Source organism: Pollachius pollachius, assembly GCF_949987615.1.
Source record: "Pollachius pollachius genome assembly, chromosome: 1".
Taxonomy (NCBI): domain Eukaryota; kingdom Metazoa; phylum Chordata; class Actinopteri; order Gadiformes; family Gadidae; genus Pollachius; species Pollachius pollachius.
In genome coordinates this window covers 5,587,805-5,607,584 of record NC_136934.1, presented here as the reverse complement: position 1 = coordinate 5,607,584, position 19,780 = coordinate 5,587,805, and the positions used below count along the sequence as shown (strand labels likewise).

Here is a 19,780-nt window from a genome sequence, read left to right as displayed (position 1 = left end):
CCAGGATAAGATTTTACGGACCTCCACTGTTTAGTTCTTGCTGCGTTGGAGACGCCTCGTACACCACTAATGACAAACACTACGTTATACAAGGTAAAAAACGTCACCCTTTCAGCTATGTGTTCTGTCGCGTTATTAGCATGACGCTTTAACCAGTGTGTTCGAGATGCATCGTTTACCGCTATTGACAAACACTACGTTATACACGGTAAAATCGTCACAGATTAACCTATGTGAGGCAATAAACATATGGCTATTACGGGTATCGAACCCGCAACCTTCACGTTATTAGCACGACGCTCTAACCAACTGAGCTAAACGGCCATGTTTAGGACTTCCAGAATAACACTTTACCGACCTCCACTTTTTAGTTCTTGGTGCGTTCGAGATGCATCGTACACCACTAATGACAAACACTACGTTATACAAGGTAAAAAACGTCACTCTTTCAGCTATGTGTTCCGTCGCGATATTAGCATGACGCTCTAACCAACTGAGCTAAACGAGCATATTTAAAGGGCGCAGGATAACACATTTCGGATCTCCAGTTTTTAGTGCGTTTGAGATGCATGGCATACCGCTAATGACAAACACTACGTTATATAAGGTAAAAAACTTCAGTCTTTCAGCTATGTGCTCCGTCGCGTTATTAGCATGACACTATAACCAGTGCGTTCGAGATGCATCGCATACCGCTATTGACAAACACTACGTTATACACGGTAAAATCGTCACCGATTAACCTATGTGAGGCAATAAGCATATGGCCATTACGGGTATCGAACCCGCGACCTTCGCGTTATTAGCACGACGCTCTAACCAACTGAGCTAAACGGCCATGTTTAGGACTTCCAGGATAACACTTTACCGACCTCCACTGTTTAGTTCTTGGTGCGTTCGAGATGCATCGTACACCACTAATGACAAACACTACGTTATACAAGGAAAAAACGTCACTCTTTCAGCTATGTGTTCCATCGCAATATTAGCATGACGCTCTAACCAACTGAGCTAAACGAGCATACTAAAGGGCGCAGGATAACACATTTCGGATCTCCAGTTTTTAGTGCGTTTGAGATGCATGGCATACCGCTAATGACAAACACTACGTTATACAAGGTAAAAAACTTCAGTCTTTCAGCTATCTGCTCCGTCTCGTTATTAGCATGACGCTTTAACCAGTGCGTTCGAGATGCATCTTTTACCGCTATTGACAAACACTACGTTATACACGGTAAAATCGTCACCGATTAACCTATGTGAGGCAATAAGCATATGGCCATTACGGGTATCGAACCCGCGACCTTCGCCTTATTAGCACGACGCTCTAACCAACTGAGCTAAACGGCCATGTTTAGGACTTCCAGAATAACACTTTACCGACCTCCACTTTTTAGTTCTTGGTGCGTTCGAGATGCATCGTACACCACTAATGACAAACACTACGTTATACAAGGTAAAAAACGTCACTCTTTCAGCTATGTGTTCCGTCGCGATATTAGCATGACGCTCTAACCAACTGAGCTAAACGAGCATATTTAAAGGGCGCAGGATAACACATTTCGGATCTCCAGTTTTTAGTGCGTTTGAGATGCATGGCATACCGCTAATGACAAACACTACGTTATATAAGGTAAAAAACTTCAGTCTTTCAGCTATGTGCTCCGTCGCGTTATTAGCATGACACTATAACCAGTGCGTTCGAGATGCATCGCATACCGCTATTGACAAACACTACGTTATACACGGTAAAATCGTCACCGATTAACCTATGTGAGGCAATAAGCATATGGCCATTACGGGTATCGAACCCGCGACCTTCGCGTTATTAGCACGACGCTCTAACCAACTGAGCTAAACGGCCATGTTTAGGACTTCCAGGATAACACTTTACCGACCTCCACTGTTTAGTTCTTGGTGCGTTCGAGATGCATCGTACACCACTAATGACAAACACTACGTTATACAAGGAAAAAACGTCACTCTTTCAGCTATGTGTTCCATCGCAATATTAGCATGACGCTCTAACCAACTGAGCTAAACGAGCATACTAAAGGGCGCAGGATAACACATTTCGGATCTCCAGTTTTTAGTGCGTTTGAGATGCATGGCATACCGCTAATGACAAACACTACGTTATACAAGGTAAAAAACTTCAGTCTTTCAGCTATCTGCTCCGTCTCGTTATTAGCATGACGCTTTAACCAGTGCGTTCGAGATGCATCTTTTACCGCTATTGACAAACACTACGTTATACACGGTAAAATCGTCACCGATTAACCTATGTGAGGCAATAAGCATATGGCCATTACGGGTATCGAACCCGCGACCTTCGCCTTATTAGCACGACGCTCTAACCAACTGAGCTAAACGGCCATGTTTAGGACTTCCAGGATAACACTTTACCGACCTCCACTGTTTAGTTCTTGGTGCGTTCGAGATGCATCGTACACCACTAATGACAAACACTACGTTATACAAGGAAAAAACGTCACTCTTTCAGCTATGTGTTCCATCGCAATATTAGCATGACGCTCTAACCAACTGAGCTAAACGAGCATACTAAAGGGCGCAGGATAACACATTTCGGATCTCCAGTTTTTAGTGCGTTTGAGATGCATGGCATACCGCTAATGACAAACACTACGTTATACAAGGTAAAAAACTTCAGTCGTTCAGCTATCTGCTCCGTCTCGTTATTAGCATGACACTATAACCAGTGCGTTCGAGATGCATCGTTTACCGCTATTGACAAACACTACGTTATACACGGTAAAATCGTCACCGATTAACCTATGTGAGGCAATAAACATATGGCCATTACGGGTATCGAACCCGCAACCTTCACGTTATTAGCACGACGCTCTAACCAACTGAGCTAAACGGCCATGTTTAGGACTTCCAGGATAACACTTTATCGACCTCCACTTTTTAGTTCTTGGTGCATTCGAGATGCATCGTACACCACTAATGACAAACACTACGTTATACAAGGTAAAAAACGTCACTCTTTCAGCTATGTGTTCCGTCGCGATATTAGCATGACGCTCTAACCAACTGAGCTAAACGAGCATATTTAAAGGGCGCAGGATAACACATTTTGGATCTCCAGTTTTTAGTGCGTTTGAGATGCATGGCATACCGCTAATGACAAACACTACGTTATATAAGGTAAAAAACTTCAGTCTTTCAGCTATGTGCTCCGTCGCGTTATTAGCATGACGCTTTAACCAGTGCGTTCGAGATGCATCTTTTACCGCTATTGACAAACACTACGTTATACACGGTAAAATCGTCACCGATTAACCTATGTGAGGCAATAAGCATATGGCCATTACGGGTATCGAACCCGCGACCTTCGCGTTATTAGCACGACGCTCTAACCAACTGAGCTAAACGGCCATGTTAAGGACTTCCAGGATAACACTTTACCGACCTCCACTGTTAAGTTCTTGGTGCGTTCGAGATGCATCGTACACCACTAATGACAAACACTACGTTATACAAGGAAAAAACGTCACTCTTTCAGCTATGTGTTCCATCGCAATATTAGCATGACGCTCTAACCAACTGAGCTAAACGAGCATATTTAAAGGGCGCAGGATAACACATTTCGGATCTCCAGTTTTTAGTGCGTTTGAGATGCATGGCATACCGCTAATGACAAACACTACGTTATATAAGGTAAAAAACTTCAGTCTTTCAGCTATGTGCTCCGTCGCGTTATTAGCATGACGCTTTAACCAGTGCGTTCGAGATGCATCTTTTACCGCTATTGACAAACACTACGTTATACACGGTAAAATCGTCACCGATTAACCTATGTGAGGCAATAAGCATATGGCCATTACGGGTATCGAACCCGCGACCTTCGCGTTATTAGCACGACGCTCTAACCAACTGAGCTAAACGGCCATGTTAAGGACTTCCAGGATAACACTTTACCGACCTCCACTGTTAAGTTCTTGGTGCGTTCGAGATGCATCGTACACCACTAATGACAAACACTACGTTATACAAGGAAAAAACGTCACTCTTTCAGCTATGTGTTCCATCGCAATATTAGCATGACGCTCTAACCAACTGAGCTAAACGAGCATACTAAAGGGCGCAGGATAACACATTTCGGATCTCCAGTTTTTAGAGCGTTTGAGATGCATGGCATACCGCTAATGACAAACACTACGTTATACAAGGTAAAAAACTTCAGTCGTTCAGCTATCTGCTCCGTCTCGTTATTAGCATGACACTATAACCAGTGCGTTCGAGATGCATCGCATACCGCTAATGACAAACACTACGTTACACAAGGTAAACTCGTCACCGATTAACCTACGTGTGGCATTAAGCAAATGGCCATTACGGGTATCGAACCCACGACCTTCGCGTTATTAGCACGACGCTCTAACCAACTGAGCTAAACGGCCATGTTTAAAACTTCCAGGATAAGACTTTATCGACCTCCACTGTTTAGTTCTTGGTGCGTTGGAGACTCATCGTACACCACTAATGACAAACAGTACGTTATACAAGGTAAAAATCGTCACCCTTTCAGCTCTGTGTTCTGTCGCGTTATTAGCATGACGCTCTAACCAACTGACCTAAACAGGCATATTTAAACGGCGCAGGATAACACATTTCGGATCCCCAGTTGTTAGTGCGTTTGAGATGCATGGCATATCGCTAATGACAAACACTACGTTATATAAGGTAAAAAACTTCAGTCTTTCAGCTATGTGCTCCGTCGCGTTATTAGCATGACACTATAAGCTAATATAGTGTCATGGTAATATAGTGTCGAGATGCATCGCATACCGCTAATGACAAACACTACGTTACACAAGGTAAAATCGTCACCGATTAACCTATGTGAGGCAATAAGCATAAGGCCATTACGGGTATCGCACCCGGGACCTTCGCGTTATTAGCACGACGCTCTAACCAACTGAGCTAAACGGCCATGTTTAGGACTTCCAGGATAACACTTTACCGACCGCCACTTTTTAGTTCTTGGTGCGTTCGAGATGCATCGTACACCACTAATGACAAACACTACGTTATACAAGGTAAAAAACGTCACTCTTTCAGCTATGTGTTCCGTCGCGATATTAGCATGACGCTCTAACCAACTGAGCTAAACGAGCATATTTAAAGGGCGCAGGATAACACATTTCGGATCTCCAGTTTTTAGTGCGTTTGAGATGCATGGCATATCGCTAATGACAAACACTACGTTATATAAGGTAAAAAACTTCAGTCTTTCAGCTATGTGCTCCGTCGCGTTATTAGCATGACACTATAACCAGTGCGTTCGAGATGCATCGCATACCGCTAATGACAAACACTACGTTACACAAGGTAAAATCGTCACCGATTAACCTATCTGAGGCAATAAGCATATGGCCATTACGGGTATCGAACCCGCGACCTTCGCGTTATTAGCACGACGCTCTAACCAACTGAGCTAAACGGCCATGTTGAAGACTACCAGGATAAGATTTTACCGACATCCACTGTTTAGTTCTTGCTGCGTTGGAGACGCCTCGTACACCACTAATGACAAACACTACGTTATACAAGGTAAAAAACGTCACCCTTTCAGCTATGTGTTCTGTCGCGTTATTAGCATGACGCTTTAACCAGTGCGTTCGAGATGCATCTTTTACCGCTATTGACAAACACTACGTTATACACGGTAAAATCGTCACCGATTAACCTATGTGAGGCAATAAGCATATGGCCATTACGGGTATCGAACCCGCGACCTTCGCGTTATTAGCACGACGCTCTAACCAACTGAGCTAAACGGCCATGTTAAGGACTTCCAGGATAACACTTTACCGACCTCCACTGTTAAGTTCTTGGTGCGTTCGAGATGCATCGTACACCACTAATGACAAACACTACGTTATACAAGGAAAAAACGTCACTCTTTCAGCTATGTGTTCCATCGCAATATTAGCATGACGCTCTAACCAACTGAGCTAAACGAGCATACTAAAGGGCGCAGGATAACACATTTCGGATCTCCAGTTTTTAGAGCGTTTGAGATGCATGGCATACCGCTAATGACAAACACTACGTTATACAAGGTAAAAAACTTCAGTCGTTCAGCTATCTGCTCCGTCTCGTTATTAGCATGACACTATAACCAGTGCGTTCGAGATGCATCGCATACCGCTAAAGACAAACACTACGTTACACAAGGTAAACTCGTCACCGATTAACCTACGTGTGGCATTAAGCAAATGGCCATTACCGGTATCGAACCCACGACCTTCGCGTTATTAGCACGACGCTCTAACCAACTGAGCTAAACGGCCATGTTTAAAACTTCCAGGATAAGACTTTATCGACCTCCACTGTTTAGTTCTTGGTGCGTTGGAGACTCATCGTACACCACTAATGACAAACACTACGTTATACAAGGTAAAAATCGTCACCCTTTCAGCTCTGTGTTCTGTCGCGTTATTAGCATGACGCTCTAACCAACTGACCTAAACAGGCATATTTAAACGGCGCAGGATAACACATTTCGGATCCCCAGTTGTTAGTGCGTTTGAGATGCATGGCATATCGCTAATGACAAACACTACGTTATATAAGGTAAAAAACTTCAGTCTTTCAGCTATGTGCTCCGTCGCGTTATTAGCATGACACTATAAGCTAATATAGTGTCATGGTAATATAGTGTCGAGATGCATCGCATACCGCTAATGACAAACACTACGTTACACAAGGTAAAATCGTCACCGATTAACCTATGTGAGGCAATAAGCATAACGCCATTACGGGTATCGCACCCGGGACCTTCGCGTTATTAGCACGACGCTCTAACCAACTGAGCTAAACGGCCATGTTTAGGACTTCCAGGATAACACTTTACCGACCTCCACTTTTTAGTTCTTGGTGCGTTCGAGATGCATCGTACACCACTAATGACAAACACTACGTTATACAAGGTAAAAAACGTCACTCTTTCAGCTATGTGTTCCGTCGCGATATTAGCATGACGCTCTAACCAACTGAGCTAAACGAGCATATTTAAAGGGCGCAGGATAACACATTTCGGATCTCCAGTTTTTAGTGCGTTTGAGATGCATGGCATATCGCTAATGACAAACACTACGTTATATAAGGTAAAAAACTTCAGTCTTTCAGCTATGTGCTCCGTCGCGTTATTAGCATGACACTATAAGCTAATATAGTGTCATGGTAATATAGTGTCGAGATGCATCGCATACCGCTAATGACAAACACTACGTTACACAAGGTAAAATCGTCACCGATTAACCTATGTGAGGCAATAAGCATAAGGCCATTACGGGTATCGCACCCGGGACCTTCGCGTTATTAGCACGACGCTCTAACCAACTGAGCTAAACGGCCATGTTTAGGACTTCCAGGATAACACTTTACCGACCTCCACTTTTTAGTTCTTGGTGCGTTCGAGATGCATCGTACACCACTAATGACAAACACTACGTTATACAAGGTAAAAAACGTCACTCTTTCAGCTATGTGTTCCGTCGCGATATTAGCATGACGCTCTAACCAACTGAGCTAAACGAGCATATTTAAAGGGCGCAGGATAACACATTTCGGATCTCCAGTTTTTAGTGAGTTTGAGATGCATGGCATATCGCTAATGACAAACACTACGTTATATAAGGTAAAAAACTTCAGTCTTTCAGCTATGTGCTCCGTCGCGTTATTAGCATGACACTATAACCAGTGCGTTCGAGATGCATCGCATACCGCTAATGACAAACACTACGTTACACAAGGTAAAATCGTCACCGATTAACCTATGTGAGGCAATACGCATATGGCCATTACGGGTATCGAACCCGCGACCTTCGCGTTATTAGCACGACGCTCTAACCAACTGAGCTAAACGGCCATGTTTAGGACTTCCAGGATAACACTTTACCGACCTCCACTGTTTAGTTCTTGGTGCGTTCGAGATGCATCGTACACCACTAATGACAAACACTACGTTATACAAGGAAAAAACGTCACTCTTTCAGCTATGTGTTCCATCGCAATATTAGCATGACGCTCTAACCAACTGAGCTAAACGAGCATACTAAAGGGCGCAGGATAACACATTTCGGATCTCCAGTTTTTAGTGCGTTTGAGATGCATGGCATACCGCTAATGACAAACACTACGTTATACAAGGTAAAAAACTTCAGTCGTTCAGCTATCTGCTCCGTCTCGTTATTAGCATGACACTATAACCAGTGCGTTCGAGATGCATCGCATACCGCTAATGACAAACACTACGTTACACAAGGTAAACTCGTCACCGATTAACCTACGTGTGGCATTAAGCAAATGGCCAAGACTTTATCGACCTCCACTGTTTAGTTCTTGGTGCGTTGGAGACTCATCGTACACCACTAATGACAAACACTACGTTATACAAGGTAAAAATCGTCACCCTTTCAGCTCTGTGTTCTGTCGCGTTATTAGCATGACGCTCTAACCAACTGACCTAAACAGGCATATTTAAACGGCGCAGGATAACACATTTCGGATCCCCAGTTGTTAGTGCGTTTGAGATGCATGGCATACCGTTAATGACAAACACTACGTTATACAACGTAAAAAACTTCACTCTTTCAGCTATGCGTTCCGTAGTATTATTAGCATGACGCTTTAACCAGTGCGTTCGAGATGCATCGTTTACCGCTAATGACAAACACTACGTTACACAATGTAAAATCGTCACCGATTAACCTATGTGAGGCAATAAGCATAAGCCCATTACGGGTATCGAACCCACGACCTTCGCGTTATTAGCACGACGCTCTAACCAACTGAGCTAAACGGCCATGTTTAAGACTACCAGGATAAGATTTTACCGACCTCCACTTTTTAGTTCTTGGTGCGTTCGAGATGCATCGTACACCACTAATGACAAACACTACGTTATACAAGGTAAAAAACGTCACTCTTTCAGCTATGTGTTCCGTCGCGATATTAGCATGACGCTCTAACCAACTGAGCTAAACGAGCATATTTAAAGGGCGCAGGATAACACATTTCGGATCTCCAGTTTTTAGTGCGTTTGAGATGCATGGCATATCGCTAATGACAAACACTACGTTATATAAGGTAAAAAACTTCAGTCTTTCAGCTATGTGCTCCGTCGCGTTATTAGCATGACACTATAACCAGTGCGTTCGAGATGCATCGCATACCGCTAATGACAAACACTACGTTACACAAGGTAAAATCGTCACCGATTAACCTATCTGAGGCAATAAGCATATGGCCATTACGGGTATCGAACCCGCGACCTTCGCGTTATTAGCACGACGCTCTAACCAACTGAGCTAAACGGCCATGTTGAAGACTACCAGGATAAGATTTTACCGACCTCCACTGTTTAGTTCTTGCTGCGTTGGAGACGCCTCGTACACCACTAATGACAAACACTACGTTATACAAGGTAAAAAACGTCACCCTTTCAGCTATGTGTTCTGTCGCGTTATTAGCATGACGCTTTAACCAGTGCGTTCGAGATGCATCTTTTACCGCTATTGACAAACACTACGTTATACACGGTAAAATCGTCACCGATTAACCTATGTGAGGCAATAAGCATATGGCCATTACGGGTATCGAACCCGCGACCTTCGCGTTATTAGCACGACGCTCTAACCAACTGAGCTAAACGGCCATGTTAAGGACTTCCAGGATAACACTTTACCGACCTCCACTGTTTAGTTCTTGGTGCGTTCGAGATGCATCGTACACCACTAATGACAAACACTACGTTATACAAGGAAAAAACGTCACTCTTTCAGCTATGTGTTCCATCGCAATATTAGCATGACGCTCTAACCAACTGAGCTAAACGAGCATACTAAAGGGCGCAGGATAACACATTTCGGATCTCCAGTTTTTAGTGCGTTTGATATGCATCTTTTACCGCTATTGACAAACACTACTTTATACACGGTAAAATCGTCACCGATTAACCTATGTGAGGCAATAAGCATATGGCCATTACGGGTATCGAACCCACGACCTTCGCGTTATTAGCACGACGCTCTAACCAACTGAGCTAAACGGCCATGTTTAAAACTTCCAGGATAAGACTTTATCGACCTCCACTGTTTAGTTCTTGGTGCGTTGGAGACTCATCGTACACCACTAATGACAAACACTACGTTATACAAGGTAAAAATCGTCACCCTTTCAGCTCTGTGTTCTGTCGCGTTATTAGCATGACGCTCTAACCAACTGACCTAAACAGGCATATTTAAACGGCGCAGGATAACACATTTCGGATCCCCAGTTGTTAGTGCGTTTGAGATGCATGGCATATCGCTAATGACAAACACTACGTTATATAAGGTAAAAAACTTCAGTCTTTCAGCTATGTGCTCCGTCGCGTTATTAGCATGACACTATAACCAGTGCGTTCGAGATGCATCGCATACCGCTAATGACAAACACTACGTTACACAAGGTAAACTCGTCACCGATTAACCTACGTGTGGCATTAAGCAAATGGCCAAGACTTTATCGACCTCCACTGTTTAGTTCTTGGTGCGTTGGAGACTCATCGTACACCACTAATGACAAACACTACGTTATACAAGGTAAAAATCGTCACCCTTTCAGCTCTGTGTTCTGTCGCGTTATTAGCATGACGCTCTAACCAACTGACCTAAACAGGCATATTTAAACGGCGCAGGATAACACATTTCGGATCCCCAGTTGTTAGTGCGTTTGAGATGCATGGCATACCGTTAATGACAAACACTACGTTATACAAGGTAAAAAACTTCACTCTTTCAGCTATGCGTTCCGTAGTATTATTAGCATGACGCTTTAACCAGTGCGTTCGAGATGCATCGTTTACCGCTAATGACAAACACTACGTTACACAAGGTAAAATCGTCACTGATTATCCTATGTGAGGCAATAAGCATATGGCCATTACGGGTATCGAACCCGCGACCTTCGCGTTATTAGCACGACGCTCTAACCAACTGAGCTAAACGGCCATGTTTAAGACTACCAGGATAAGATTTTACGGACCTCCACTGTTTAGTTCTTGCTGCGTTGGAGACGCCTCGTACACCACTAATGACAAACACTACGTTATACAAGGTAAAAAACGTCACCCTTTCAGCTATGTGTTCTGTCGCGTTATTAGCATGACGCTTTAACCAGTGCGTTCGAGATGCATCTTTTACCGCTATTGACAAACACTACGTTATGCACGGTAAAATCGTCACCGATTAACCTATGTGAGGCAATAAGCATATGGCCATTACGGGTATCGAACCCGCGACCTTCGCGTTATTAGCACGACGCTCTAACCAACTGAGCTAAACGGCCATGTTTGGGACTTCAAGGATAACACTTTACCGACCTCCACTGTTTAGTTCTTGCTGCGTTGGAGACGCCTCGTACACCACTAATGACAAACACTACGTTATACAAGGTAAAAAACGTCACCCTTTCAGCTATGTGTTCTGTCGCGTTATTAGCATGACGCTTTAACCAGTGCGTTCGAGATGCATCTTTTACCGCTATTGACAAACACTACGTTATGCACGGTAAAATCGTCACCGATTAACCTATGTGAGGCAATAAGCATATGGCCATTACGGGTATCGAACCCGCGACCTTCGCGTTATTAGCACGACGCTCTAACCAACTGAGCTAAACGGCCATGTTTGGGACTTCAAGGATAACACTTTACCGACCTCCACTGTTTAGTTCTTCGTGTGATCGAGACGTTTGTACACCACTAATGACAAACACTACGTTATACAAGGAAAAAAGTCCCTCTTTCAGCTATGTGTTCCGTTGCGTTATTAGCATGACGCTCTAACCAACTGAGCTAAAAGGCCATATTTATAGGGCGCGGAATAACACATTTCAGAATCCCCAATTGTTAGTGAGTTTGAGATGCATGGCATACCGTTAATGACAAACACTACGTTATACAAGGTAAAAAACTTCACTCTTTCAGCTATGTGCTCCGTCACGTTATTAGCATGACGCTTTAACCAGTGCGTTTGAGATGCATCGCATACCGCTAATGACAAACACTACGTTACACAAGGTAAAATCGTCTCTGATTAACCTATGTGAGGCAATAAGCAAATGGCCATTACGGGTATCGACGCTCACTGTCCTATAGCGTCCATTTTTTGTGTGTCTCAATGTCTACTTCAAATGCAGTATGGGACAGTTGCTTCATTTTGATTATATGCCACAGGCCGAAAGACTGAATTAATATGTAACTTACTTGCTCCTTTTAAGCATCACATTGCTTTCGGAGTCCAATTCCTCCACTGAAAAGGGTGGAAAGTGCTTACAACTCTCTGGTAGTTAGCGACCTATCTCTCCTCTACATGTAGTTGTGTTGCGCGAGTGCTGCCGAGGGAGGTAGCCTATTTGATTGATTCGCTGAATTGTCCAATCATGTCGTGATAACAAAAAAGAAAAGCGATACCATTGGCTTGGGGCGTATGGAGCCAGTATCCTGCCATAATTCAAACCTGAAAAAAAGAGTTTCAAAGGCTTGTAAATTTGGGTTTGAAAACTCAACACCTTGTAAAAAAGGTTTTGCAACACTGAAAAAATAGATTATAACCTGAAAAAAAATTAAAACATCTGCAAACATGATTTTGTGTTCTATTTTATCTTCTTCATCATTTTCACCAACACATTTTCAAAGTTTCAAAAATGTCACCAGCGCATTTGCAGAGTTTCAAATCTGGCACTGTTCTAACAGTGTATTTCATTGTTTCCCGGTTTTGAAACCTTGTAAATGTGATTCTGCAAACAGGTGTTCATACATTGAGAAATACGTTTTGAAAGGTTGAATATTTATTTTTAAAAACTTGTAAAGGTGTAAATTTACACCATTGCAATGTATTTTTTCAGAACTGACTTTTCAGCAGACTTTTCAGAGATTTGACCACACAGGCGCAAGCTTTGAGTCACGTGATCATTGGCAGTGGTCTGTCGTGTATTCGTTTTGACACTCCCTGACAGTCAAAGGTCTGAAATCGTTGATCTGCAAAAAGGAAAAAAAAAACGTTCCTGGGGGCGGGACCATTTGGCTCTAAACCTATTGGTTGCTCTCTGCCGACGTACATTCCAATCACGTGTCCCGTTGACCGGGCTGTGCGTGATTCACAGTGCTCTGCCTATGACAAGAATAACAAGCGACCTGCGTGGTTGAGTTTGTTTTCCATTTTCTGGAACCATGGCTGGGTACGGAAACCGTAAAGGGACACCGGGGAAAATAAATAAAAAATTAACGTTTCTCGTGAGCACGAGAAAGTAACTGGTGAGCACGAGAAAGTGGGTCTGCTTATAGGTCGGAATATGGTTGGAATGAAGCGGCCACCGATTTTTGACAGGCTGGGTACTTGATTCTTACACACAACCGGAATCGTTCATTACGTCACTAAACTGACACGCACGCTATCGCTCGCTCGTCCACCCCCCACACACACACACACGCACACACACACACACACACACTGCCAGTGATATGCGCACGATAGTTCCCCGTGCTCATGAGATACTTTCTCGTGCTCACGAGAAACGTTAATCTTTTATTTATTTTCCCCGGTGTCCCTTTACGGTTTCCGTAAACAAACTCAACCACGCAGGTCGCTTGTTCTTCTTATCATCGGCAGAGCACTGTCAATCACGCACAGCCCGGTCAACGGCACACGTGATTGGAATGTACGTCAGCAGAGAGCAACCAATAGGTTTAGAGCCAAATGGTCCCGCACCCAGGAACGTTTTTTTTTTCCTTTTTGCAGATCAACGATTTCAGACATTTGACTGTCAGGAAGTTTCAAAACGAATGCGCGACAGAACACTGCCAATAATCACGTGACTCAAACCTTGCGCCTGTGTGGTCAAATCTCTGAAAAGTCAGTGCTGAAAAGTCAGTTCTGAAAAAATACATTACAATGGTGTAAATGTACACCTTTACAAGTTTTTAAAAATAAATTTTCAACCTTTCAAAACTTATTTCTCAATGTATGAACACCTGTTTGCAGAATCCCATTTGCAAGGTTTCAAAACCGGGAAACAATGAAATACACTGTTAGAACAGTGCCAGATTTGAAACTGCAAATGCGCTGGTGACATTTTTGAAACTTTGAAAATGTGTTGGTGAAAATGATGAAGAAGATAAAATAGGACACAAAATCATATTTGCAGATGTTTTAATTTTTTTTTCAGGCTATAATCTCTTTTTTCAGTGTTGCAAAACCTTTTTTACAAGGTGTTTTCAAACCCAGACTTACAAGCCTTTGAAACTTTTTTTTTCAGGTTTGAATTATGGCAGGATACTGACTCCATAGGGGCGCACACTGGTGCGGGCCGAGGGCGAATTTTCTTGCGCCAATGAAAAGCTGTCTCTGCTTGATAGACAGGAAAAAGTTAGCGAGCTTACATTGACTTCTACGTGGCCGGCGCCCCTGACTTGGAGGAGGGCTTTATTTCGAAAGACCAATAACTAGCCTAGCCCAAATCATTGACGTTCAGACGCATTTAAATGGTTGCTGGCAGTGACAAGTATATCGCACAATTAAACGAGGATAAACGCTATGTATTTTTGTTGATTTATTTCGTATTGATAATAGTTTACTAATAGTTGGCAGATATATTCAAGTGAATATTCCACGAAGGGTCGGCGCCCTAGCGCCCTCTATTGACCCACCGCCATTGGGTAAAATCTTCACTGACTAAGCTATGTACGGCAATAAGCATATGGCCATTACGGGTATCGAACCCGCGACCTTCGCGTTATTAGCACGACGCTCTAACCAACTGTATTATTCAAGGTTTTACCTTGTATAACACTACGTTATACAAGGTAAAATCTTCACTGAGTAACCTATGTGAGGCAATAAGCATATGGCCATTAAGGGTATGGAACCCGCGACCTTGGCGTTATTAACACGACTCGAGTTTTCAGCACTTGCTGCCTTCCGTACACCGTGTGTGTGTGTGTGCGTGTGTCTGTGGGTTATCCCCTCTTACTTCCTCACTCTTTGTTTTCCCACTCTCGCTGTGCCTGTGTGGGCGCATGTGTGTGTGTGTGTGTGTGTGTGTGTGTGTGTGTGTGTGTGTGTGTGTGTGTGTGTGTGTGTGTGTGTGTGTGTGTGTGTGTGTGTGCGTGTCCTTGTCGATATGTGATTGCTCTACTACTTCCAGCTCTGTCAGGCAATTGACAAGGTGGAACGCTCTGTGACTGAGAATCTGAAACAGCAGAAGACCTTCCTGTCTGACCTGCACGGCCAAGTCCAGCTACTGGAGAACAGGTTAGGAGGAACATGTTCACCTTCTCATTAGTATTCAACCAAACGCCTTCAAACCTTCATGTCCCATCGTCACCAGTCCAATTACACCCCATACTTGTCCAGTTTAAGTACATTGCATCTCTATTATACCGTCATGACCAATTGGGGTAAATTGAGATGTGGTGACTCTTTTTTTTTCTTTTTCTTTTTTCCTTTTAGCAAACATAGATTTGCATTTAGTAGAGCAATCAGGTTGTAGACATTCCCAAAGTTTGATCGCTTCCATTTCCATCAATTCTTTGGATTTACATGACAATAAAAACGTTGAGTTGAGTTTGTGTGGCTGGGTGTCTGTCTGTGCGGGCGTGCATGCATGTGTGTGTCTGTGAACGCCTGAGTGTGTGCGTGGGTGCAGCTTCATATCAATTGTGTTGATGTGATGGAAAACAGACTAATAGCCTACCTGTATGAAGAGACAAGCTAATAGACACTACAATACCAATAACTTTCCAGGGTTAGACAATCATACACTTCTATCATACACTAAGAAAAACAAAAACACCTCGGTCAACTACATTATCACAACGACTACAATGATGATGCATGTGATTATTAATTCATGAAGCACTTTGCAGTTATAAGCTGTTAATGGCTCCTACCACAAACCGGTGAAAAAAGGCTACAAACTCTGCAAGGCATTTCGCAAAGTGGGATCTATGGGAGGTTTAAATCAAATGAATGAATTAATATAAAGTCCTGTAGACAGGAAATGTCATATGATATGTTGTAGTGGGTCTATGGTTGGCTCAATTCTGACTTGCTTTCAGTTGCTGGCCAGATTTTTAATGGACCGTTATTTATAACACTGGGCAATATAAGGCCTCTCTTTCTACAGTAAGGAAGCGCCCATGTGCTCAGGCTATGCAGGGTACCCCTGTATCGCTACTTTACCACGTTCTGGGAGTTAAAGTAGTTGGGAGGTTGTTGGAGAAAGACCCCTGGCAGGGACCTAGGTGTCATCAAAAGCAACAACCCTTCTCTCCACCTCATCATACATCTTTTACATTCCTTTTGGCTGATGGTTCCACTCAAACGATCCAAAGCGCCCAGGTTTCTCCTCCCACTCACGAAACGGACACCATGACAGCGAACATGCTGTAGCTAGGTTGACCCTGGCAGCGTCACATCCAAAGAGAGCGCAGCGAAGGCCACAGTCCGAGCCCTAATAACGACGAGGCGGAGGGTGACTCTGGCTTGTCACAAAGTGGGCTTCTCCTTTGTGAGTAGAACACTGCAGTCCCAGTTTCTCAGTGTTTCATCCGGCAGGCACTCTGCAGAGCTTAAGGAAGCCAAGGGGAACGTGGCCAGGCTGAGGAGGTGGTCAGAGGAGCAGCTTCAGGCGACGGTCCGGACCCGCACACAGGAACACCTGCAGCTACAGGCCTTGCTGGAGGACCAACGGGTAGAGCGCAGCCCACCTGTTGTGGTGCTTTTGATGCGGACTATCTGTGTGTGTGTGTGTGTGTGTGTGTGTGTGTGTGTGTGTGTGTGTGTGTGTGTGTGTGTGTGTGTGTAGTTTAGGACATATATATTATATATATTTTGAAGCTGCGAATCCAGCTGGATCGTATTTGATTGGTTTTCAAATTCATATGAAGTGGCACTACATGGTACTCTGAGAGACACGGGTCCTGTTGAGCGGTTTAGAGTAATCGCAGAGTCATGGTCGGTGCTTAGGACACAACGGTCACCTATTTCAAACGGTTGCCCCCGGATCAGATTAATCAATCCAAAGGCCTGTCCTATATCATCGTTCTGTGTTCCTCAGCTAGACGCAGAGTCCAGGTCTAAAGAGCACATGCGTGTTCTGGAGGCCAGGCTGGATAGCTTGGAGGTCCAACAGGGACGGATCCTCCACCAAACACAGACAGACCAGCAGAAGGACCCAGAGTCTAAACTGATCCTCCAGCGAAGGATCAAATCGCTTGAGGGCCGCCTTCAAGAGGAGCTCCAGCAGCTCAAACAGGAGACCCACAAGGGTAGGAGACCTTCATATTGGTTTGAGAGAGAGAGAGAGGGAGGAACTGAAACACAGGAAAAAGCTAAATTTCAAACAGAAGATAAGTCTCTTGCTACTTCGGCAATTGCTTGTGGCTGAAGACAACATTCAAATATTTGTCGTTTTTTTGTAGTGCAGGGAGCTAATTGCTTTGTCCTTCACAACATACCAGTCAAACGTTTCCGAGCTACACTTCTTCTACTGACAAACACTATGTTCTACACGTTTAAAACGATACTCATAGAGCTACACACTCTAACCAACTGAGCTACAACGGCCACATTCAAGAAAGAGGATAACACATATAGTTCCTAGTTAGAAAATTTCCGAGCCCCAGTCTTTGATCGTTAAAAATGTTGCCGTTAAATAGTTGTGCGATGTGCTAAAATTGTAGATGGCCATTACGGGTATCGAACCCGCGACCTTCGCGTTATTAGCACGACGCTCTAACCAACTGAGCTAAACGGCCACATGTCAAAGGACCCTGATAATACACAATATACCGGGTCAACGTTGCCGAGCTCCACTTATTTGAGTGATTAACACTACGTTACAAATGTTAGAAATGTTGCCGTTAATCTTTAAGGGATGTGCTAGAAAAAAAACATTTGGCCATTACGGGTATCGAACCCGCGACCTTCGCGTTATTAGCACGACGCTCTAACCAACTGAGCTAAACGGCCATGTTGCATGTGTCGAGGAGAGCCCAGAATACAATACGTCAAAGGTCTCCGAGCTGCACTTCTTTGAATGACCAACATTACCTTACACGCGGGTAAAGTCGCACCCTTGAAGCAATGTGCTACAAAAGCATATGGCCATTACGGGTATCGAACCCTTGTAACATAAAATGACCCCTTCAAGAATCACAATATTTGGAAAAATGTTGAATATATAGAATAGTTGTTTTCATTTCAGTAGACCTACTGTAACTGAATTATAACCATCCCTCTTTCTGCATATTTATTAATTGTTGCAATGTGAACATTACAGCAGGAAGAGACGAACCGAATGAACTGTGGCTTATGTTTATAGATAACATCAGATAACATAATCAGATAAAAGAAAGCATAGCCTACTTCAACCGACCGTCAGCAGAAAATAAAGGACTGACAAGGGAAACAACCCAACCCTACAACAACACGACACTGAAATTAATTCAATTGTCAATCATTCAACTACATCTGAGGTGCACTGCGATCCAGGGAGGACGCCTGGGTTCTCTGTGTTCATAGATCACGAGGTTAGCTACTAGAATGCAGTGAAGCAGTTCCGAGCCACGCTGCCCTGACATTCATGACCGCCTCGTCTGCCGACCAATTTACTGCTCATTTACCAGAGCCCTCGCTCTTAGCCCTATCCTCTCTATAAATCTCTCACGCGCACGCAAACGCAAACGCGCGCGCACACACACACACACACACACACACACACACACACACACACACACACACACACACACACACACACACACAGGTCTTATGCATGCTCAGACATGAAAAGGGATTTAATAAATAAAAGGTACAGTAGGCCTACATTGGATATAAAACGGTATGTATGTCCGGCAACTTAATAGAGGAGATGGTTTGAAAGGAGAACTGCAAAAACATGAACGTGTTAATTACCCAACGGGAGGAGTAGGTGGCTGGGGTTTGGGAAATCAACTGAGGGCATTTACATGTTTAGCACAACCTTTTCAATGCCAGTGCAAGCTCTGACAGACTGTCCCAATATGAAACTAAGACAGCACAAATTGGAATTAATGTTGTAGTTCATTGTCTATCTTTGTTGATCTCTGTTTTTGCTCTCCTATTACTTGGACAGGGTTCAAGTATGTCCATGACGCCATTGAGTTTCTGAGGCAGATTGGGGACTCCAAGTCCATCCACCGCAGAGACTCAACTAATCCCGTCAGGAGACGGCCACAGGAAGAGGAATAGGGGAGCGAACTCAATTTAAAATGTAATTCACCCGGCAGAGAACAATTCTCTCGGGCCTGTAAAATAAAGTGTATAATATAATAATTTTATTAATGACTTTATCGCCTTCCATCTTCAAGCATTTTATGTTCTATTTAATTACACTTCAGAATTGAGTTCACAACCTTTTGGGAATAGATAATGGTTGGCTATCTCAAATGTTTTTCTGGAATAAAAGTAGTTTAAAAGTAATACTTCCTGGCGATCTGGTGATTTTCCTAAGGTTCAGTGTGTCAATGACCTGCTGTTTAGGTTTTCAGAGTTGTGGTTCAACAGTCAATTGATCTTATATAAATAGTATATTATAATGCCTTCCACTATAACAAGGCGGCAGTTATTGTTGGACGTGAAGAAAAGATTCTGCCGAAACCCGGGATCGAACCAAGGACATTTAGATCTTCAGTCTAACGCTCTCCCAACTGAGCTATTTCGGC

General features: G+C 43.5%; 1 protein-coding gene across 1 annotated transcript in view; it reads left to right on the top strand.

The window, feature by feature from the left end:
- Positions 1–19,307, top strand: part of fam81b (family with sequence similarity 81 member B) — a gene marked incomplete at both ends in the record, with an annotated part of 101,333 nt that extends 82,026 nt beyond the window's left edge. Inside the window, 4 exons of the mRNA XM_079750289.1 lie at positions 15,223–15,329; positions 16,635–16,770; positions 17,137–17,347; positions 19,192–19,307. Of these exons, the coding sequence (XP_079606415.1) occupies positions 15,223–15,329; positions 16,635–16,770; positions 17,137–17,347; positions 19,192–19,307 (570 nt within the window). The remainder of the gene's footprint in view (positions 1–15,222; positions 15,330–16,634; positions 16,771–17,136; positions 17,348–19,191) is intronic.
- Between the last annotated feature and the right edge of the window lie 473 nt (positions 19,308–19,780).